Source organism: Macaca thibetana, chromosome 13, assembly GCF_024542745.1.
Source record: "Macaca thibetana thibetana isolate TM-01 chromosome 13, ASM2454274v1, whole genome shotgun sequence".
NCBI classification, from domain to species: domain Eukaryota; kingdom Metazoa; phylum Chordata; class Mammalia; order Primates; family Cercopithecidae; genus Macaca; species Macaca thibetana.
This window is the reverse complement of record NC_065590.1, coordinates 19,554,624-19,575,406: the sequence shown is the minus strand read 5'-3', so window position 1 is coordinate 19,575,406 and position 20,783 is coordinate 19,554,624. Positions and strand designations below refer to the sequence as shown.

The window sequence follows — 20,783 nt, the reverse complement described above, 5'->3', positions numbered from 1 at the left end:
TATGCTAAGTACCACTGGTGATTCATGAGAAGAGAAAGAGTAATAGGAAGAGATAAGGGTGACCAAGCCTCAGATCAGCAAGCAAACTATAAGAGATTCACAGTTCTCTCTGAAAAGAAAAATATGGCCTGAGGTATTTAACAGATTCTCTATCAGGACTGTTTCTCATATGCAGCAATATGTCTGACCCAAAGGACACAATTTAGTTAATGTCTTAATAATACAGAACTAGACTCACCCAAGCAGGTTGTTGCAAGTCAGAGATCTCAGAGATTAGCCCAATGCTGGTCAGGTTGTCAAGTGCTTGTGAGAGTGACTGGTGTGGTATTCTCCGCCCTGCCTGTGCCAGGCCAGGTCTCATTAACAGCTGAACAGGCAGGCCTCCATAACAACTGTTTCAGCACTGACTGACTGGTTAAATATTAAAAGCTGAAAGAACCAGTGCCCTTATACAAAGGCTGGAATGTAACAAAAGCCCACAAAGAGTTTTGCCTGGGTCTTTCCTGGGCCTTGAAGCATGACAAATAACGAAGGAATTCTTAACAGGACCCATAAAGGATTAAACAAGTTTTTATTGGGGGTTTAAAGAAACTCCCCAGACCTCCACAAACAAGTTTTATTGGTGTTCTAAAGGAACTCCATAAACCTCCATGATTTAGCAGGAGACAAGATAAGGGTAATTACCCCAGCACCTGGACCCACCTAGATTAAGCAAATTTACTGAGGCTCCAGAGGAAGGTCTTCAAAACTCAGACCTTAATTATAGATTAGAAGATGTTAATCACTATGTCTTTAGATGAATGTACACTTACATGTAGACATATAGCTTAGAAGGTATATAATCCCTCGAAAACTGTAATTTTGAGTTGGTCTGGCAATATTTTCCAGGCCTTCTCCTAGTGCCCAGTTACAGAATTAAACTCTCTTCTTTCCTAGTTCATCTGCATCTCGTTCCTGGGCCGTGAGAACAAGCAGCCTGACCCTCGGTTTGGTCTGGGAACATGCCTAGTCAAGGGCATCAATAAGATACAGAATAGAGGTTGGTCCATGGCCATTCCGCCTTGCCCTTTCCTGCCTCTCTTCACCCAGCCACACTTTTCCCGCTCCTTCTTCCCACCTCTCCCACTCATCAAAGGATGAGCTGGCCAATCATTTCGAAATGGGGAATATTAAAAACACAGGGGAAGTGCAGATAACTTCTAGCATTTCCTGTCCCCTCAAGAGAATACTTAACGTAGATTTTCAACAAAAGATTACCATGGCCTAACCGTGTGAGATATTAACGGAGGTTAATGTATAAAAAAGAAGGAGGAAAGCTGTGCTTGCTTTCTCAGCAGGGAAGCCTATGGACTGCGCCAGGTCTGAGCTCTGCGCGCAGGCTGCCTGGATCTAAACTAGGCGCTGCTAGCAGGGTGCTGCAGGAGCGAGACTGACCTCACCAACGGCGTGGGAGCTGGGTGAGGCCTCTCGCTACTGGCTATCCCCCACTCCCCTGACGAATTCTACTGCACAGCAGAGACAGCCATACTCCCCTCTGGATCATAATCCCGTTGGCCTGAGAACTACCCCTGCATCCCCCACAGTGGCCGCAGCAAGCCCCGCCCAAAAGCTCAGACCCGCCTAACCCTGCCCCTAACTGATGGTATTTCTCTACCTGCCCTGGCAGCAAAATACAAAAGACATAAACTCTTGGGAGCTTTATGGTCCCACCCATCAGCTGAGAAACAAGAATACTTACCCTGGTCAACTTAGAGCAAGCTTATGTCCCACTACTACTACTGCAGCAGGCGTTCTCTTGCAAATTCCACCTCCTGGCCGGAAGCCATCCAACTCAGACCATTACAGCCACTCTTGGCAGAGAAACACTGCTCCCGGGAAGAAAAAAACAACAGCTAACACCATTGTCTGTAACAGCCTGGTCCTGAGTCTGCCCACATGACAACTTCACTGCTAGCATCACCACCACTTGAGAAAGCCAGCACACTGAACGTACTCTACGACCAAGAATCGCAGAGTCTACATCACTTCCCTGCCACTTCCACCCCTGCAGGGGCTGGCATCCACTGCTGGGAGACCTGAATATGGGTCGCATCTTTGTAGATGTTCCCCAGCACCAGACAAGAGCCTGGTAGCCCCGTTGAGTGGTTAGACCCCGAAGAGCAATAATAATCACTGAAGTCCAGCTCTCAGGAAGCCCCATTCTCAGGGGAAGGGGGAGAACACCACATCAAGTGATCACCTCATGGGACAAAAGAATCTGCAGAGCCGGCCTTGAGTTCCAGATCCTTCTGCTGGTGGGAAGTTTCTTACATCAGAGACACAGCTGCAGTGCTGGGCACAATAGGGAAAGTTTAGGTGAGCAAGATCAACAATATCACAAATATCGAGATGAAGAGAATTGAAAGAACTTCTCCCAGATTTGACTTCCTGGCTTTTCCTTGTTCTCTCCCCCAGATCCCCTACTGACTACTTGTTGCCCTTCCCCACAGAACCCAGAACATGAAGTTCAAAGGGATAACGGAATTTATGGGGAAGAAACTAGATGAAGAGACTGTCAAAAGAATTGCTCAGCACACATCATTTGAAAGGATGAAGAAAAACCAGATGACCAACTATATAATGATAACCTATGACATCATGGACCACTCCATCTCCCCACTTATGAGGAAAGCCGCCTGCCAATCATCATGAATTTCTTTGAGAACAATATTATTACATAACTAGTATTTTGGGAAAGAATATTAACACGCCTGTTTCCTTTTGTATTTTATTTTATTTTTTTAAAGACAGGATCTCACTGTGTCACCCAGGCTGGAGTGCAGTGGTGCAATCATAGCTCACTGCAACCTTAAACCCTTGTGTTCAAGCAATCCTCCCACCTCCAGCCTCCCAAGTAGCTGAGACCACAGGTACACACCACCATGCCCAGCTAAGGTTTTTTTATTTTTTGTATAGACAGGGTCTCACTATGTTGCCCAGGCTGGTCTTGAACTTCCGGGCTCAAGCAATTCTCCCACCCTGGTCTCCAAAGTGCTGGGATTACAGGCATGAGCCACCATGACTGGCCTTATTACCTTTTTAATTAACATGATGCTGCCAATAATTCTGAGGTTTTCTCAAAATATTAATGTCTTTGAAAGAAAATAGATTGTGATGTGTGCCTGTAATAAGAATTCACACTTTTTAATTATCTCTGAAGTTTCACTTTATGGAAAAAACATTCAGAATAGACTTCCTATCCAATCTCTCAAGCACAATTGCATTGCTTTTCAGGGACCATTGGAGAGTGGAAGCATTACTTCTCAGTGGCACAGAATGAGAGATCTGATGAAGACTAAGGAGGAAAATGGCTGACTCTTCTCTGACCTTCCACATGGAGCTCTAAAGAGAGACAAAGTCTATACTACACAGGGGCAATTTTATTATCCTGTCTTCCAATTTTTATTCCGCCTTATCACTGCTTTTCCCTAGAAATGACTTCCTGAGCTGGCTCAAATTGTTCAGGCAAGAACTATAAATTACCTTTTCCTCTCTGCATGCACCTGGAAAGTAAAATCATTTTGTTAGCTAAGGAGCTGGGCTCAACATTCTTCACAAACTGACTGAATAGTTGTAACAGAAACCGTGGAACCTTTTTCAAAAGTCTGGTGGTTAAGTCTCCAAACCAAAGTTTCGAGGTCCTCAGGTCAGGTGGCCATGTTTTTCCACCCGTCACCTGGCCCTGTCCTTCCCAGGAGGAGCATCTTCTCTGATGAACGATTGGCAGGAGAACCCCCCGACAGCTTTACTAAAGTTCTCTGAGAACTAAACCAGTCTAAGACTTTGCCTACCCAGCCTGCCTTCCTTCCCTCTTTCCTGCCCTTCTCCACAGGGGTTACTACTACACCAGGCTCTGACAGCCCTGCTCATTTATCCCTCACAAGAATTGTCCCCCAATAAATCTCTTACTCTTACTCTATCTCAGTGATAGGCCAAGCATCTTCCTGTCACTGAAAAGGGAGCAATATTCTCCCTTTGTTAGAGTGGCCATTATATTTATGATTTACTGTGAAACTCAGATGTGCAAGTACTAGGTTAAGTCATTTGAAATTGGTATCAAAAAAGAAAGCAAACATTTAGGTATCACAGAGGCAGCAACTTCAGAAAGATGAGAATTACTGAAACAGGATCTTGGAGGAGGAGCGTGTGGAGAAAACCCCCACTCCTGGGCAAGGAGTGCAACTTGGCCAGGGCTCTGTTCCTGAGGACACTGTGAAGACACTTACTCTGAAGTGATCTGCACACTGGACTCTGCTGCTGCTACAGGAAGTGAATTATCTCGGGAGTATCGCTCGCTGGAGCAAGAAGGCAGCGAACAGACCAAGTCCCTTCTCCTCCTCCCGTCTCTCAGTCTCTATGTGAACAGAGACTCAGAGAAGAGGCACCAGCTGGCCCAGTGGAAACACGGATGGCAGAGTTCCAGCCCAGCATCTCAAAGAAAACCCGAGACACGTGACTAGGACATGAGAGGCAATAACTTTATAAGCAGGCCAGATGTTTTTAAGCTCAAAATGGCCATTTCAAATAGTTCAAGCTAATTTGTGTGTCTTTGTGTGTGTAAATATAAATGTATATATGTAAATAGATGTGTGTGTGTATATATATATATTCCCATGTAAAAAAAAAAAAAAAAAAACCCAGGCCAGGCACAGTGGCTCACGCCTGTAATCCCAGCACTTTGGGAAGCCGAGGTGGGAGGATCACCTGAGGATGGGAGTTCGAGACCAGCCTGACCAACATGGAGAAACCTCGTCTCTACTAAAAATGCAAATTTAGCTGGGCATGGCGGCACATGCCTGTAATCCCAGCTACCCGGGAAGCTGAGGAGAATCGCTTGAACCCGGGAGGTGGAGGTTGCAGTGAACCGAGATCATGTCATTGCACTCCAGCCTGGGCAAAAAGAGTGAAACTCCATCGCAAAAAATAAAAATAAATTAAAAAAATCTAAACTTACCTAAAAGAAATAAATCAATAGACTTACTATTGTTGGCAAACACTCCCTCTCCTACCTTCTGTTGGGGACTCCAGGTGGCAGGTCTTCTCTGAAGTCTCAAATCCCCTGCAAGGGCTCTCTGGAGCAGCGGTAGTGCCTGAAGCTGAGGCTGTGAAATGACTGAGAGTGGGATGCCACAGTGGCTGTTGTGAGCTTGGAAGAATCCTCTCTATCTGACCAACTGAGGCAATGTTTCTCTGATGGCCTTTATAATGGTTTGTTTGAAATGTGTGGTTAATGCCAATGTCCAGCATGCCAGATGACACATTCTAGAAAGTAAATGAACAGTATGAGCTCTAAAATCCCTCCAACGTGACTGAGGGAAGCACTCGTCCTTGGGTTGAGTCAATGTAAATGCTGAGAGAAATCCTGGCAGAGGTGGTCCCTAGAAAAGCCTGCCTCTCCAACACAGTGACAGGGGCCCATTTGTTTAGTGGCCCATTGTTCAACGGCCACTCACTTCAAACTGAGTGGAACTTATAGCCCCGATAAGGCAGACACCTGGCTGAGCCAGAAGCTAAGTGACGTAAATAAAGGGCTGCCAGTCCTCCCACACTACCAGGGAACCAGAATCTCAGAATTAAAAAAAAGCACTTAGAGATCATTCAGACAGGTGGTCAGGTAGCTCTTTTGATGTCACTGTCTGAAGTGTCACTGTCTATGTATGAAGAAACTGGAAGTTTCTACTACGGTTAAATACACCAATGATCCAGCAATTCAAATCATAGTCATACACCCAAGAGAACAAGAGAGAATGCATCTGGCCCCCACCCCAAGAAAACAAAGTGTGAAAATCTCACAGAAGCTCTATTCATAATTACCAAAAACTGGTATCAACATGTATGTCCATCAAAAGAAGAATGGATTTAAAAATTCTGGTATATTCATTCAGTGATATAGTATATGGCAATAGAAATAAATGAACTACTGATACTTGCTGCTGATACTTGAATTTCAAAGACATTATGTTGAAAGACCAAAGCCAGACACGAAGGAGGACATAATGTATGATTCCATTAATATGAGGTTTAAGAATAGGCAAAACTAAACTATGGTGACAAAAGTCAGAACAGCCTCTGCCTTAAGTGTGGGGCACTGGTGCCGCATTGACTGGGAAACAGCATGAGGGAATTGCCCGAAGCAATGGGAATGTCCTGTATCTCGATCTGGATGGTGGTTATGTGGGTCATATAGAAGTATAAATTCATCAAGACATAAACTTACACTTTGTGCATTTGTCTGTATGTAAACTGTGCCTCAATATAAAAAAACTTGTTGCAATAATGGTCCTCAAATATTGCAGTCTAATCCTCTCACAGAACAGAAACAGACCTGAGATTTAGGTAACTCTCTAAGTCAGTCTTGGAAGTTGGGATGGAATTCCCAGCTGGACTGTCCCAGCTGGCAACATGTGCACCTAACATGGGCACCTAGCATGTGATATGTCAATAGAAGCATGAGTCTGCTCGGGTCTGGGGAAGGTGTTTCTCCAAATCTCCATAGATAACCAAACCCAGAAGAGAGAAGCACTTTCCTTTCTGTAGGGAAAGTAACTCCAGGTGAAGAGAAGGAAGAAGGAAGGGAATTCCTGGAGACTTGCTCCAGGCATTCCTTCAACATTTCCTCTCAATTCCCCATCTCCATGGGCATCCACAGGACCAGGAAGTGACCTCCTGGACTTGGGCAGGCCCCTGGACGGGTGCCCCATTGCTGTTCTTCCTCCTGGCTGTATGGAGGTGCAACCCTGCCAGAATCTCACCGGTAGAAAGAGTAAGGCCTATTCTGGCACAATGCTGAAGATTTTGTTCCAGTTCTACCCAGGAGCCATGCAAATTGTCTCTTTGTTTGCCTGAGCATATTTACCTGTAATGAATGACCAGAGCTCTGTGCCTAAAACACTGAATACATAAAGCCCGTGTGAATCTCGACTTTCATTTACTTTTTACTTTCCCCTACTGGTGCCCAAGACCATGGCAGAAGGAATGGCTAAGGATAAGGTGGAGGAGACAAGTGAGTTAGAATGGGGCTTTTTACCCCCAGAGGAATTTTCCCAAGTGAATGGAATCATTCTTCAAAAGAAAACATGCGATTTCTGGGATAAGATCTGGAACTTCCAAGCCAAGCCTGATGACCTGCTCATTGCTTCTTACCCCAAAGCAGGTATGTACATGGACATGAGAGGAGAGAAATAGAAGTTGTATCAGCACCTTACGGGGTCATGTAGTAAAGTCAAAGAGCAGAGGAAGGAAGTGTCCTTGTCTATAAATCAGACAGAATGGCAAAGGATCTAAGATTTTCTATGAAACCATAGGGATTTTTTTAGAGATAGAGTAGTTGGTTTATCAAAACTACATAACTAGTCAAAGCCGATTTTTCAGGTTAAAAAAATCCATGTTATTCATTTTTTTCTTTCGTTCAACAATCACGTATCAAGAATCTTCTAAATGTCAGAGACTGGTACCGAACATAGTGATGGGTAAAATGTTCGTTATCTTTGCCTTGCAGCGATTTACCGTACAGTCGAGAGAAGAACATTAAATCATTAAAAAAATCATTTCACAGATCTGTGATTACCTGTGATAAGACCTTAGAAAGAAATGCAGAGGGTGTAATGAGAGAACATTGGGGGTCCTAATTTAGATTAAGGAAGTAGTACTCTGAAATTCTGAGCCACTGTGATTATTACAAAGGGAATGTATTATCAGTTTGCTATGGCTATGAAACAAAGTACCACTAGCTCAGTGGCTTAAACAATGATATTTATTGTCTCACAGTTTGGGAGGCCAGAAGTGCAAAATCAAGATACCTGCAGACTTGGTTTCTTTTGGGGGCTATGAGGAAAGGCACTGTTCCAGGCCTCTCTCTTTGGGAGGTATATGGCATCTTCACATTCACATTGCACTCTCCATGTGTGCACATCTACCTCCAAATTCTGCCTTTTTGTATAGACATTAGTCATACTGAGTTAGAGCCATCCTAATAACATCATTTCTATTTGATTACCTCTATAAAGATTCTATCTCCATAAGGTCACATTCTGTGGTACTGTGGGTTAGAACTTCAACATATTAATTTGGGGAGCACACAAGTTAGCCCATAACAGGGAGCATGGAGAGGAAGTGTTTGCATATGCAGACAGGAGCAGTAGGACTTACTGATAGATGATAAATGGGGGGTGAGGGAAAGAGAGCAGACAAGATTTGGGGCTAGAATGATGAGGTGGATGCCAGTGCCAAGCACTAAGTCAGGAAAGTCCAGAGAGGAACAGTACTGAGAGGGGCCAGGGCATCTATTAGGCAGTTGAATGGATTGAAGGGGGTCAAAAATGGACTGGGGAACACAGTATGTGTGTGTTGCCATTTCCAGATGAGAAAGAAAGTAGCTTGGACTAAGGGGGCAAGAGTGCAAATGGAGAGTGAGAAAAAAAATTGAGATGTATTTTGCAGGTAAAATTACTTGAGATCCGAGAGGAAGGGATGACTCCTGGGTGACTCTCTTCTGGCTTTATCAACTGAGTGGCCCCTTGGGCTGGGATGGGAAAGCCTGGGGGAGGGAAAGGCATGGAGCCTGTGCAGGAGGTGGGCAGGTTAAACTACAGCTCAGTTTGGGACGTTTTAAGTTTGAGATGACCTTTAGACCACTAAGTGTTGATGTCAGGGGGGCTGTCAGATATAGAGCACAGAGGGAAGCCCACTCTGGCTGGAGATATAACTGGAGTTGTTGTAAATAGTGAAATCTCAGGTTAAATGCCCTAAGGCAGAGCCTGAGGCAAGGATTCAGGTACACATGATTTATTGGAAGGGTGCTCTTTAGGGGGAAAAAAAAAAACAGTAAGGGTATGTACAGGATAGGGAAGGGGAAGGGGCTAAGCAAAGATGTGGCATTGGGTAAAGCCTTGCCCTATGTGGTTAGGGCAGGAGAGGAAGGAGTGGAAGGATGGACACTTTCTCCGTTAGGAGCCCCGCTTCAGAAGAGGACACTTCTCTAGCAAAGCAGGGAGCCGAGAGACATGAGCGGCCAACGCTCACAGCAGTGGAGGAGATAGGGGGTGCAAGAGGCTGGTACAGAAGATCTGATGAAGTCACCAAAAGTGTCTACTAAAGATGATGTTTAAAGCAGTGGGAATGAATGGAACCACATGGGAAGAAAGCATAGAGGAAAAAGAGGGCACAGGACCAAACCCCAAGAAGCTTCCTCACTTAGACGTTGGACAGAGAAGAAGCCGGAAGTGAGTGGTGTCCTGGCAGCCAGTGGAGTGAATCTTCGAGCCAGAAAGATCTGAATTGAGTGCCTGTTTTGATCGAATTAATCACGTGGCTGTCAGATGGGCACTGCACTTGCTGCTTGTAAACAGCCCCAGCCACAGGCTAGAATGACTACTGGGTTTTCTTTCCTCAAGTTGTCAGTTCTATCAACACGGATTCTACTTGAATCTCCTGGTGGCAAGATTATCCCCTGAAAACTTGAACTGCCTTTTTTACAAAGCAAGTCAAGTTATCCAGGATCACACTCTTAGTAACTTCCCTCTAGGATAACACTTAATCAATGTGGAACAAGAAATACTACGCTACAAGTGGGAAATAATTATGAAAAGAGAACTTCATTTGAGTGAGAAGTTCATCTCCCTGGGACTCATGAGAACTGAGCATTTTCCCAGCTCAAATCTGGAAAATGAGAAAGAACATTTTTTCTGAGACCAGCTACAGGGCATGACAGATACTCGAGACATGCAGGAAACAGCTGACCTGATGCTGTAGTGACTTCATCATTTATCCTCCAAACTAAGTCATCTGAGATAGAAAGAGACACTGTTGATAATTAATCTGGGACAACAGAATCAACCTGTATAGACCTGGGCAAGTTGGAAGGTTACGGTAACCCTATAAATCACAAGCCATCCCAGATGCTAGGTTCCAGGTCCCAACTACTACTTACCTAAGTCAGTGTGTCCTGACCTGAAATCATGATCCTCACTCCCAAACCAGCCCCTTTACTTCCCAGGAAGCAGATACTGAGTTGAAGATAAGTATGTGAGATGTTTATTAGGGAGTGCTCCTGGGATTACTCCCCCTGGAAGTGAAGGGAAGAAAGTAGGATTGTCTAGAGGGAGAAGTTGAGCTTCAACTCAGTCCCAGCAAAAAGCCTCATATGGGATGATCTGAAGCTGGGATGGCCCTGCAAAGTTGGTTCCATCCCAGTTGAAGAGAGGGGAACAGAGTGTCAGTCAGTCCCTGGATGTAAGATGTCCCAGGAAGGGACCTGGAAAGGGCTGAATAGCTGGGGGCCATCTGCCAGCAGCATCCCCAGCAGCTGGGGGAATAAACAATTCCATTCAGAAGCAAATCTGGGCTGTGTATCCGGCACCTTTTACAATCTCCATGAATAGCTGTAGAGCACAGTTCTTGCCACAGCTTGCCTGAGCTATGCCATGGCTTGCTGAGTTGCCATTCAAGTCAACATCTGTGCCTGTAATTGCCACCTTGTAGGTGGAGTCCATGGAAAAGCAGACATCAGCACGTGCTGGAAACCAGGCCATAGTGGTGACTGAGAAGCATAATCTAGTGGAACTCAGCTCCCCAGGGGAAGAGGGGGACAGTTACTGGTGAGTACGAGTCATGATGCAAGGTGCCCTGTCTGCGGGCTGAGTTGGGAGCAAGTCTGGAATATGAGGCAAGGAGGTCTGACAGAAGCCCTTGCATAGTGTGGACCAACCAAACAGGAATAGGGTCAGGGGCCACTGAGGGAGCCCTGGTTTCCTGAGATGCTCACAGCATCTACGACAGCAAAGTCAAGTACAAAGGTAGAGTCTGGAGGTAGAGGCACCCATGACTTCCTCTGAGAGGCTGCTGGCAAGCAAGGCCCAAATTCCATGCTCAGAGTTGAGGGGAAAAAGCAGAGCTAGCCTATGTGGAGAAGGACTCTCTGGAACTGTCAAAGTAGCCTGGATTCAGAATTAGGACAGCACATCATCAGGAGACAACAAGGTTTGAAGACGAAGCCAGTGCTGACCCCAGAAGGGCAGAAAGAGAAATTAGTTTTAGTGCAGAGTAGGAACTGACCAGGAGCTGAGCAGCTGGCACAAGGGCACAGTCTAGAGGAGGAGCCAGAGCCATGGCACTGCACCCAGGTACCTCCATCAGAGTACTAGGGAAAGGAGACCAGGATCACAGAAAACTGGCACGGGGCAGCCACAAGGAGAATGGCACCTTCTTCCCCAGGGCTTCCCCAAGCACAGTGGTCCCATCTATTCTAGCTCTGGCCCTCAGGATGTACACCAACACCATCGAAACATGAAGACACGTACTACTTCTTTAGTGCCTGTGACAAGCTGGATTCTGCCTATTTTCTCTTCCAACTCGCGAAACCACACGAGAATCATTAATGTGCATCCGGTTTACGTAATTCATCCGAAACCACCCGACTCATACATCATATATAGGAGTCGAGTCCATTTAACTCCACAGCCCCACACACATCAAATCCATGCTTCCCCCAGAAAAACAGGACCAGGTCAGCCAAGGGTCCCAGAAGCCAAACAAGGATGCACTTTCTGAGGACAGACACTGCAGAGGCCAGGGCCCAGTCCAAGGAAGCCCAGAATCAGGAAGGAGATCGCAGACAAGACCGTGAAGAAAAACAAATTTTACCCTCAAATGCAGCAAAGGTCATTTTTTCATTTATAAGGAGTTCACCTTTCTTGTAGAAGCCACTGTTTAACTTTTCTTGTTTTTTTGAAAGAGGAATTCATTCAATCTCATTTTTTCAGTTTGTGAATTATTTGAAATTCTTACTTTTCCTTCCTTTTCGTATTATTGACATTGTGTCAGTTCATTGGTTCTAAAAAAAATTTTTAAATTTTTTTTAAAAGTAATCAAAGGAAGAGAAACTAGACTACTTATTAGCAGCCAGAGCTTTTAATGGTAAAAGTTAGGGTTTGGGAACTTCTGTGATTTTCTTCAAATGGAAATATTTTAAATAATCCCTGTTGTTACATACAATAGTTATTTGTATTATCATTTTATAGAAATACCAATGAATATTCAGATTTTTTTAAATACATCATTGGAGTACGAAAATAAAGAAGTCACATTTCTGCCCTTAACCTTTCTGGTGAGGAAAAGATAACCTTAATAGTTGGTTTTAAATCAATGTCATAGGCAACATAAGTGAGGTATTAACAGGCAAATTAATTTTTTATAGCATGTTTCTAAATTCTAAGTTGCAGAAAATCAATAAATCAATTCCTCAGATCTCTATTCTACTTTCTTTCAGGAACCACTTGGACACAGGAAATTGTAGATCTGATACAAAATGATGGAGACATTGAGAAAAGCAGGCGCGCTTCCATTCAACTTCGACACCCTTTCCTGGAATGGATACGAATGACACACTGTGGTAAGTCTTCTGTTTACAAACTCACAGTCCTCGTATAAAGATGAACAATTCAAGAGTAAACAGTCTGAAAGTCGAACATATTCTGGTGGGGAAAAACTCCCATTAATCCCTAATTCTAAGTACTGGATGAAAAATAACTTTTCTTGTGCACGTGCAAATCTAGATAGATCCTTTCACCTAACGTATTTTGCTTCAACACTTAACAATAGAGAGGTATAATCTCTCTATTAAACAAAGTGTTCAACCAGTTACAAGTGCCAAGCATTAGCTACACAGTTCTCACCCAACAGAGTCCCTGCTTGCTCATGTGGCACCCCCATGTCAGTGCCAAAGGCGTCTGGCACCAAGAACCACAGATTCAAATTTGGGATGCACCATGCACTTCCCATGAAAAAATAATAAGTGTCATAGTCATAGCTAAGACTTCCATAGTACACATCAGGTGCCAAGCATTATTATTTATATATATATATATACTTTAAGTTCTGGGGTACATGTGCAGAATGTGCAGGTTTGTTACATAGGTATACACGTGCCATGGTGATTTGCTGCACCCATCAACCCGTCATCTACATTAGGTATTTCTCCTAATGCTATCCCTTCCCTAGCCCCCCCACCCACTGATAGGCCCCAGTGTGTGATGTTCCCCTCCATATGTCTATGTGTTCTCATTGTTCAACTCCCACTTATGAGAACATACAGTGTTTTGTTTTCTGTTCTTGTGTTAGTTTGATGAGAATGATGGCTTCTAGCTTCATCCCTGTCCCTGCAAAGGACATAAACTCATCCTTTTTGTATTCCATGGTATATATGTGCCACATTTCTTTATCCAGTCTATCATTGATGGGTATTTAAATGGCTGACATTATTCTAAAAACTTTTTGCATATTAACTCACTATTCTTCACAACTTGTGAGGTAGCTGCCAGGTTATATGTGAAGAAATTGAGATACAGAGGGATTATGATTGCTCAAGGTCCACAATTAATAGGTAGTAGACCCAAGATTTGGACCCAGGAATTCTGTTTCCTAAGTCCATGCTCTCAACCACTAAGCTATGCAGTGTGCGTGAATGTGTGTGTGTCTCCTATGTGGACTCCAGGTATAGGTATCTAAGGGATAGAGTGGAATTAAATAGTCCATGTTGGACCAGCATTGATACCTGGTCATCTTTAATTAGACTTTTTCTACAGAAATCTATTCTAGTTCCATCTGAACAACTGACTTGTGACCTCATCTTGGGAAATAAATGAACAAACTAATGGCCTAAAACCAAATCTTGCTCATTGTCTTCTCTCTCATTCCCTTTTTGTGGGAGGAGAGGTAGGGTGGGGGGAACTAGATGAACATGTGCCAGGTTTCCCAAACCGCTCATTTGGTGTCATACCAGTGTGCTTGAGAAAAATCACCAAAATGAGGGTTAAATATAATGGGGAACAGGTTTTGAAAAGTGTTCTAGTCCATACTAAGTGATCTTGGTTTTACCCTAGAGGCCATCTGTGGATATATTTTTGAGAGTCCTCAAGACCTCTACAACAATTTCTTAATTATGATTTTATTTTCATGGTAATTAAAAAATATAAAGTAAGCACATTCTAGGTCACCTGGATGATCACCATGTAACCAGAATTCCGCCAATGTGATCTCATTGTCCTCGTTTGCATTGGTGCCAACAATCCCCTGTTGCCAAGTGGAACTGTGGTAATTTCTAAAGGCTAATGGGATGAGAAATGGAGAGGACACTTAACAGTGAATAACATACAAAATGAAGGCCAATGTAGCAAAGAATCAGAGGTACAAAAGGACATACAAAGTGCTAAGTACTAAAAAAAAAAAAATAGGGAGAAATGGTTTCTTATCATTTAGGAGTGAAGAAGGCATAACATGGCACAAAACCCAGAAGCCATTATGAAAAAACTGATAAGATCAACTACATAAAAATTAAAACTTTTTTAAAAATTAAAGAATAAGCCAGGAAAATTTTTGCAGGGATTGACCAGGCTAATGCAATGCCTTCCCCAAGGACGCTGAAAACTCATCTTCCTGTACAACTACTGCCTCCATCCTTCTGGGAGGAAAACTGTAAGGTAAGCTTAAAGCAAAGTATTCAGAGACAAATTTTCCTCATGAGAACATAGGGAGCAGTTTATTGTGTCATAACCATTGCCCAGCCATCCCTACAGTGTGTCTGCCAGGAGCAGATTATAGAACCTACCATCATCTTCTATGTTCTTAATCTCTCATTGATAAGGATGTGCTTAGCATACACCTATATCAAGAAGAGGGAGAGGATAAACATATACTAGGCTCATTTCTTAGCATCTTAGCCCCTTCATAATGCTATAAGGTGGAGGTATCTGAGCACATTGTAGCTCAGAGGTGTTACATAACTTGTCCAATGACAAACACATGGAAGGTGGAAGAGATGGGCTGCAAATCCACCTCTTCATTACCCGACAGCCCATGCTCTTTCTGTTACTCTACACCACCTACTCTGTGCCTCCTATAACCACAGAAGTCTTCCAAAGCTTCTATGTAGTTGGCCTCCCACCAGTCTTAAGGTAATGAGTATTTAAATGATCAGAAAGTGGCACTGAAGGAATCTTAAAAACTACATGCGCTACTGTCCTCTCACTTTATCTCATTTGTAGCTAAACTGTCTCTTGCAAACATCCAAAAGTGCCTACAAGCTGCAAATCCTCGTCATTCTGAGACCTGATGAAAGTCAAATTTTTGTAAACATGAAATTTATCTTCCATATTGAAGCCTACAGGGGTGCAGATGCATTTTCATGTATGTCTTAAATTGGTCACTAAGGAATATTTTTAACTCTTTCAGAACACCAAGAGACCATTTATTGCCTCCCTCTAGAGGGAGGGTCTATAAATGGCCTTGGCACTAAGCCAAAGCAGTCCCCACCTTCCCTTTCCATGTGGCGTACTGTTCCCTCTGACAGCTTGTCAAGATCCACACCTTTACTGTCTCTGGTTCTCCAGAGCACATCCAGGGTCTTACTCACTCTACCTTACTGACCCTAGTGGATCTTCCTATGTAGATCTGGAGTCTGGGGGCAGGGGTGGCTGAATGACTGAAAGCAAATGGAAATATATTGTTAGCACAGATAGAGCCAGGCCTGGGCTAGGAGTGTTAGTAAAATAAGAATAACTATAACAGCAAACTAGCAAGTACCAAAAGCATGCTCAGGTACCTCCACCTTATCGCATTATTAAGAGGCTTAGAGGCTCAGAACTGAGCTTAGTAGATGTTGGTCCTCTCTTCTCAAAGTGGGTATATATTGAGCCCACCCTTATCAATGAGAGATTAAGAACCAGGAAAGGTGTCATGGGAGCAGTAAGTGGGGAGTACAAAACTTCTTGACAAAGAGGGTCAACAAAAGTGACAGAGGAGTCAGGGCATGAGGAACAGACATAAATTTGTTAAGAGATAAAAGAGGCAAGGACATTCTATGTTACTGAAAGAGCAGAAGCCAAGACTTAAGAAAATAGGTCCAAAGCCAGAAAAGAGGCATGAGAGTTGGAAAGGAGGCAGAGATGCCCTGTTGCCCAGCCTTGCCTGCTAAGATGTTTGGACTTAACCTGTAGGCTACTTGGATCCCACTGAAGAATGTGAAGTGAACAAGGAAGTGACATGATCCCATTTACATTTTAGAAAGCTCCACTGGGGGATGTGGAGGGGTGAACAGAACTGGGGCAAGACTGAAAACAGGATATCAGTGAGGAGATGGTGGCAATAGTCCAGGAAAAGAATTTAAAAGGCTTGGGTTAAGGCAGAGGCAGTGAGAAAATGAATTCCAAATGTAACAACAGACAGAATTTACAAGATCTCTCAAGGACTGGCTATAGAAGACATGGAAAAAGAAGCATCTCTTATCATTTTGTCATTGTAACTGTTGATGGTGGTACCATTAATGGAAAGAGATCATAAAAGAGAAGCAGTTAGTTTGTGTGAAGATGGATTGAATTTTGAACCCATCGAGTCTAAAATGCATGCAGAACATTCAGATAGGGATACAGATACATGAGTCTCTAGCTCAGGAGACAGACATGTACTAGAAACAAATTTGTGAGTCATAAACATATGAAATTTATTGCAATAGAAACAGATAACAAAAAAAAAAAACAAAACAGAAAAAATAAATATAGTGAAAATAAAAGTAGGCCCTAGGCAGAGCACTAAAGAAGGCCAACATTTAAAGATTTCAAACTTTTAGTGATCATAAACTCCATCAAGAATCTACAGAAAGTTGTGACTCCACTCCTGACAAAGTGCACGTCTATAAAAAAATTTTGCATACACTTTTAGAGAGAGGGACAGACCTCTTGAAGGTCATCATTTTAAGACACTCTGATTTAAGAGCAAAATGGCAGAGCAGGACACACTAAAGGACAACCAGAAACATTATAGGACAACCACGAAATCAGCACTACCACAGAAGAAGGGAAGGTAAGTGTGACTGGGGAAGAATGAGCAAAGGGAATCAGAGGGTGAGATTACACAGACCCTGACCACCAGGTTGAGAACTTTGACCTTAATCATAAGAACAATGTACAGAAATTGAGAAGTTTTGCACAAGGAAGCAACGTCATCTGATTTGCATTTTTATAAGATCATTCTGGCTGCTGGATGATGAGTGGAAGACAACAAAGATGCATTCATGACCTTTAGGACATGGTTACCAGAACACATATGCTCTGCACACTGAATGCCCGATTTCTAACTTGTCCTATCGTTTATTTTGTTTCTTCTCATCACTTTAGATAATCTATGTGGCCAGAAATCCCAAGGATAATCTGGTGTCCTACTACCATTTTCAAAGGATGAACAAAGCACTCCCTGACCCGGGAAGCTGGGATGAGTACTTCGAAACATTCCTGGCAGGCAACGGTGAGCCAAGTGCATGAAACCAGCCTTCACCTATGTCTGCAGAGGATAAGCTTTCCCATCAAATTCTCTTTCTTGGGAAACAAAATTCATCCATAGAAGGGGCTCAGATTTTCTTGGAGGGAAGGACTAGAGGCCACATCCTGAGAGATGTGGCATAGCCCTGGCTGTAATCTGTGGTCAGTGGATTTGCTTCCAATTGCAATATATCCTCTGAAGGAAGTCAAACCAGTATTACAGGCAAGCCAGCTATAAGAGAAGGTCCCAACTCTAAGCCTATGTTAAATGTTTTACATGCATTAACTTGTTTAATCTTTAGAACAACCTCATAAACTTGGTAAGAATATTCATCATTTGTAGGTGATGAAACTGAGGCTCAGTGAGTTTGAGTAACTTGCCTATGATTACCCTGTTAGTGAGAGCAGTGGCTAGAATTTGAACATAGGCAGGTTTGGTTAAGCTCAAACCCTGTGTGCTTGGCAGTTGAAGTCTTGACTGGCTGGTAACCATGTCCAATTGCCTACATGTTCAACTGGAAAGAAAGAAAAGGTTTAGTGTGCATGCAAGTTTTCCAATCACAACCATCATTTGAATTGGTGGTGCAGTGGTGGCCCCTGACACTGCAGGCTCACAAACTGTCACGTGCAAAAATGTATGATCTTTCAATCATGCTTCTAGTGTCAAAACTGAGTCTTTACAAGTTTCTTGATGTTTTTCTAAGTCTCAAATGCTGCTATATCTTTTAATACATCAACTGTTCTCCTAAAGAAGCCTAAAGAGTATGAAAAGGTGATGAGATTATTGAAGCTGGAAATTCATTTCATTATTTCATGGAAATTCATTACACTATTTCCTCTACTCTTGCATATATTTGAATACTTTCATAATTAAAAGATTTCTCAAAAGTTTTCAAAAATGGTAATTTAAGGAAGCTTTACAAGGTTATACTTTTGGGGAAGTACAATATAAATGTAACATCAAACTGGTTTGCACTATGAAGTTGAATTGACAGCTTTGCAGGATTAAAACCTAAATATTTGCACCAAAGGACTTTTTATTATTCAAGTTCAAAATTTATAACTGAAACACCTTTGCTAATTATTTATATAGTCCTATGGAGAAAAAACTGCCTTGTCACCTATATTTTTTTCTCTAAAATAATTATAAATAAATGTAATAAAGTAGTCCTTTCCATTAGTAACAAACCACCAGTAATGCAGGAAAATGATACCTTTGATTGCCATTTGACTTTCATAATCTTAAATGACAAAAATTATTATTATTATTATAGTCTTTTGCTTATGAGATATACTTTGAAAATGATCCATTGTACCCCAAGGTAGTTTCACTGGTTGAATGTCTCCAGTAAATTTCCTTGTAGGTGTTCTAACAATGATGTCAGAATGTCTTTGGACAAAGAGTGATCCCCAAGAAAGTGACCTCATTGACAAGTTGAGACATTGGGCTTCTGCAGGGCCAGGACTGGGCTGATGTAGACGACTGTTCCTAAATCAGAGAGCTGAGAGGATAGTTCCAACTCCTTGCCCTGCATCAGGCAAGTTGCACACCAGAGAAGAGAAGCACTGATGTCAAACACAGCCTTAGGGCTACTCCTCTACACACACACACAGAGAGAGAGAGAGAAAGAGAGAGAGAGAGACAGAGAGAGACAGAGAGAGAGAAACTCCTGAAGAAGCATCTTCAGAGCCAATAGCATGGAACATGGGTAGAAGGAATCAAGAATAAGAAGTAGAACAGTAGCAGCTCCCCCTATTTATGAGGGGGAGTGCCATGCTGAGGCATTTCACCCAGCTGGAGTAGCACAAGTGCTTTCTGCCAAAGTGCAGATAGACTGGCCCTATGTCTCGGTCATCTACCTATACAGCTTGCCCTGACCTAAGCAGGTTCCTGCAGCACAGGATTCTCAGTAATTAAACTGACACAGCCCTATACAGAATAGAATGTCTGGTCACCCTACGACTACATTGCATGCCAGAAGAGAGAAAGGGGTTGAATAGATACTCCCTAATGATTGGAAGCTATCACTGGGAGTGGGACCGAAGTGCTCTTAGACATCCTAGTATCAAAGAGACTTTTAGACACAGCCTACCTAATCTTTACGCTGTGTGAATAAAACATAAGAAAGGAAAATTTTGACAGAAGGGATAATATAATAGAAGAAAGGGGAAAATATTACTGAAGTTTTTAGTTAAATTTTTAAATGACTTTTGTTGAGTAGCTACTATGTGTCAGACACTTACTATTATACTGTGTCCTAGGCACTACCAGACTAATGCTTTTATATGTCTTAGCATTGGCCCATGCTATTATTTCTCCCACCTTAAAATAAAATAACATTTAAAAACCACTCTGTCGACCCTACCTCCCCAACCCCAGTTACCTCCCCCATCTTTCCCTCCATTTACTGCAAACACCTTGTAGCACTGGCTTACACTATTATCCTTAGTTTCTCTCCCAACACCACCAAACCTGTTCTGCCAGGGTCACCATGACTTCCACATCACTAAACCCAATGATCAATACTCTGTCCTCATCTCATTTAATCCATCAACATCATCTAACGCAATTGGTCACACTCTCTCTTCCTTGAAATGATTTCTTATTGGCTCCCAGGACCCCAGCCTCCCCTGACATTCCTCTCATGTCTGTTCCTTCCCATCTCCTTTGCTGGTTTCTCTTTATCTCCCAGATGTCTACACTTGGCTCCTTTCTCTCTTCTACCTACATCATTCCTTGCTCAATATCACTCACTTTGTGGTTTCAGATGTCACCTGTCTGCTGATGACTCCAAGATTTGCACTAGTCCTGGCCTTGGCTGTGGGCTCCAGGTGCATAGACCCAGCTGCCTTACCAACATTCCACCGGGATGTTTACGGGGCATCTTAGACTTCATGTGTCCAAATCTTAATTCCTGCCTCTCCTGCAGAACCTGCTTTTCCTTCAGCCTCTCCTTCTTGTTAATTGTGACTCTGTCCCTTAAATTACTCAGGCCTAAAATCTTGATCTTATCTTGAGCCTCTTTGTTTCTCATATACCCCATCCAGCCCCCGAAAGAAAAACCCCACAAGAAAATCTGTCAACGCTAAGTGTGATTAGATTGCACACTTCCGGAAGTGCGAGGATCGGTCAGATTCTGGACTTAGTTTGGGCCAAAGTATCATCAGATTTTCCCTGGATGAATGAAACAGCCTCTGCCCCCACTTTTGCCCTTGCCAACCTACACTCTACTCTCAACAGAGAAACCAGAGAGATTCTACTAAAAGGGAAGTCAGATCATGCAACTCCTATATCGGAAGCCCACGACTGGCATCCCATCTCACTCAGAGTAAAGTCAGAGTACTTAGGGCATCGCACAGGCCCACAGGGCCAGGCCTCACAATTCTTGCATCTCTCCCCACTCCACTGGCCTCACTCACTCTGTCCTGGTCCCCCAG

General features: G+C 43.1%; 2 protein-coding genes across 2 annotated transcripts in view; both read left to right on the top strand.

Moving 5' to 3' along the window:
* The window catches only part of GCC2 (GRIP and coiled-coil domain containing 2), a 673,733-nt gene that overhangs the window by 408,382 nt on the left and 244,568 nt on the right, over positions 1 to 20,783 (top strand). The window lies entirely within an intron of this gene.
* The window catches only part of LOC126933448 (sulfotransferase 1C4-like), a 30,422-nt gene continuing 16,653 nt past the window's right edge, over positions 7,015 to 20,783 (top strand). Inside the window, exons 1-4 of the mRNA XM_050753164.1 lie at positions 7,015 to 7,192; positions 12,305 to 12,427; positions 14,416 to 14,513; positions 17,205 to 17,331. Coding sequence (XP_050609121.1) covers positions 7,015 to 7,192; positions 12,305 to 12,427; positions 14,416 to 14,513; positions 17,205 to 17,331 — 526 coding nt within the window. The remainder of the gene's footprint in view (positions 7,193 to 12,304; positions 12,428 to 14,415; positions 14,514 to 17,204; positions 17,332 to 20,783) is intronic.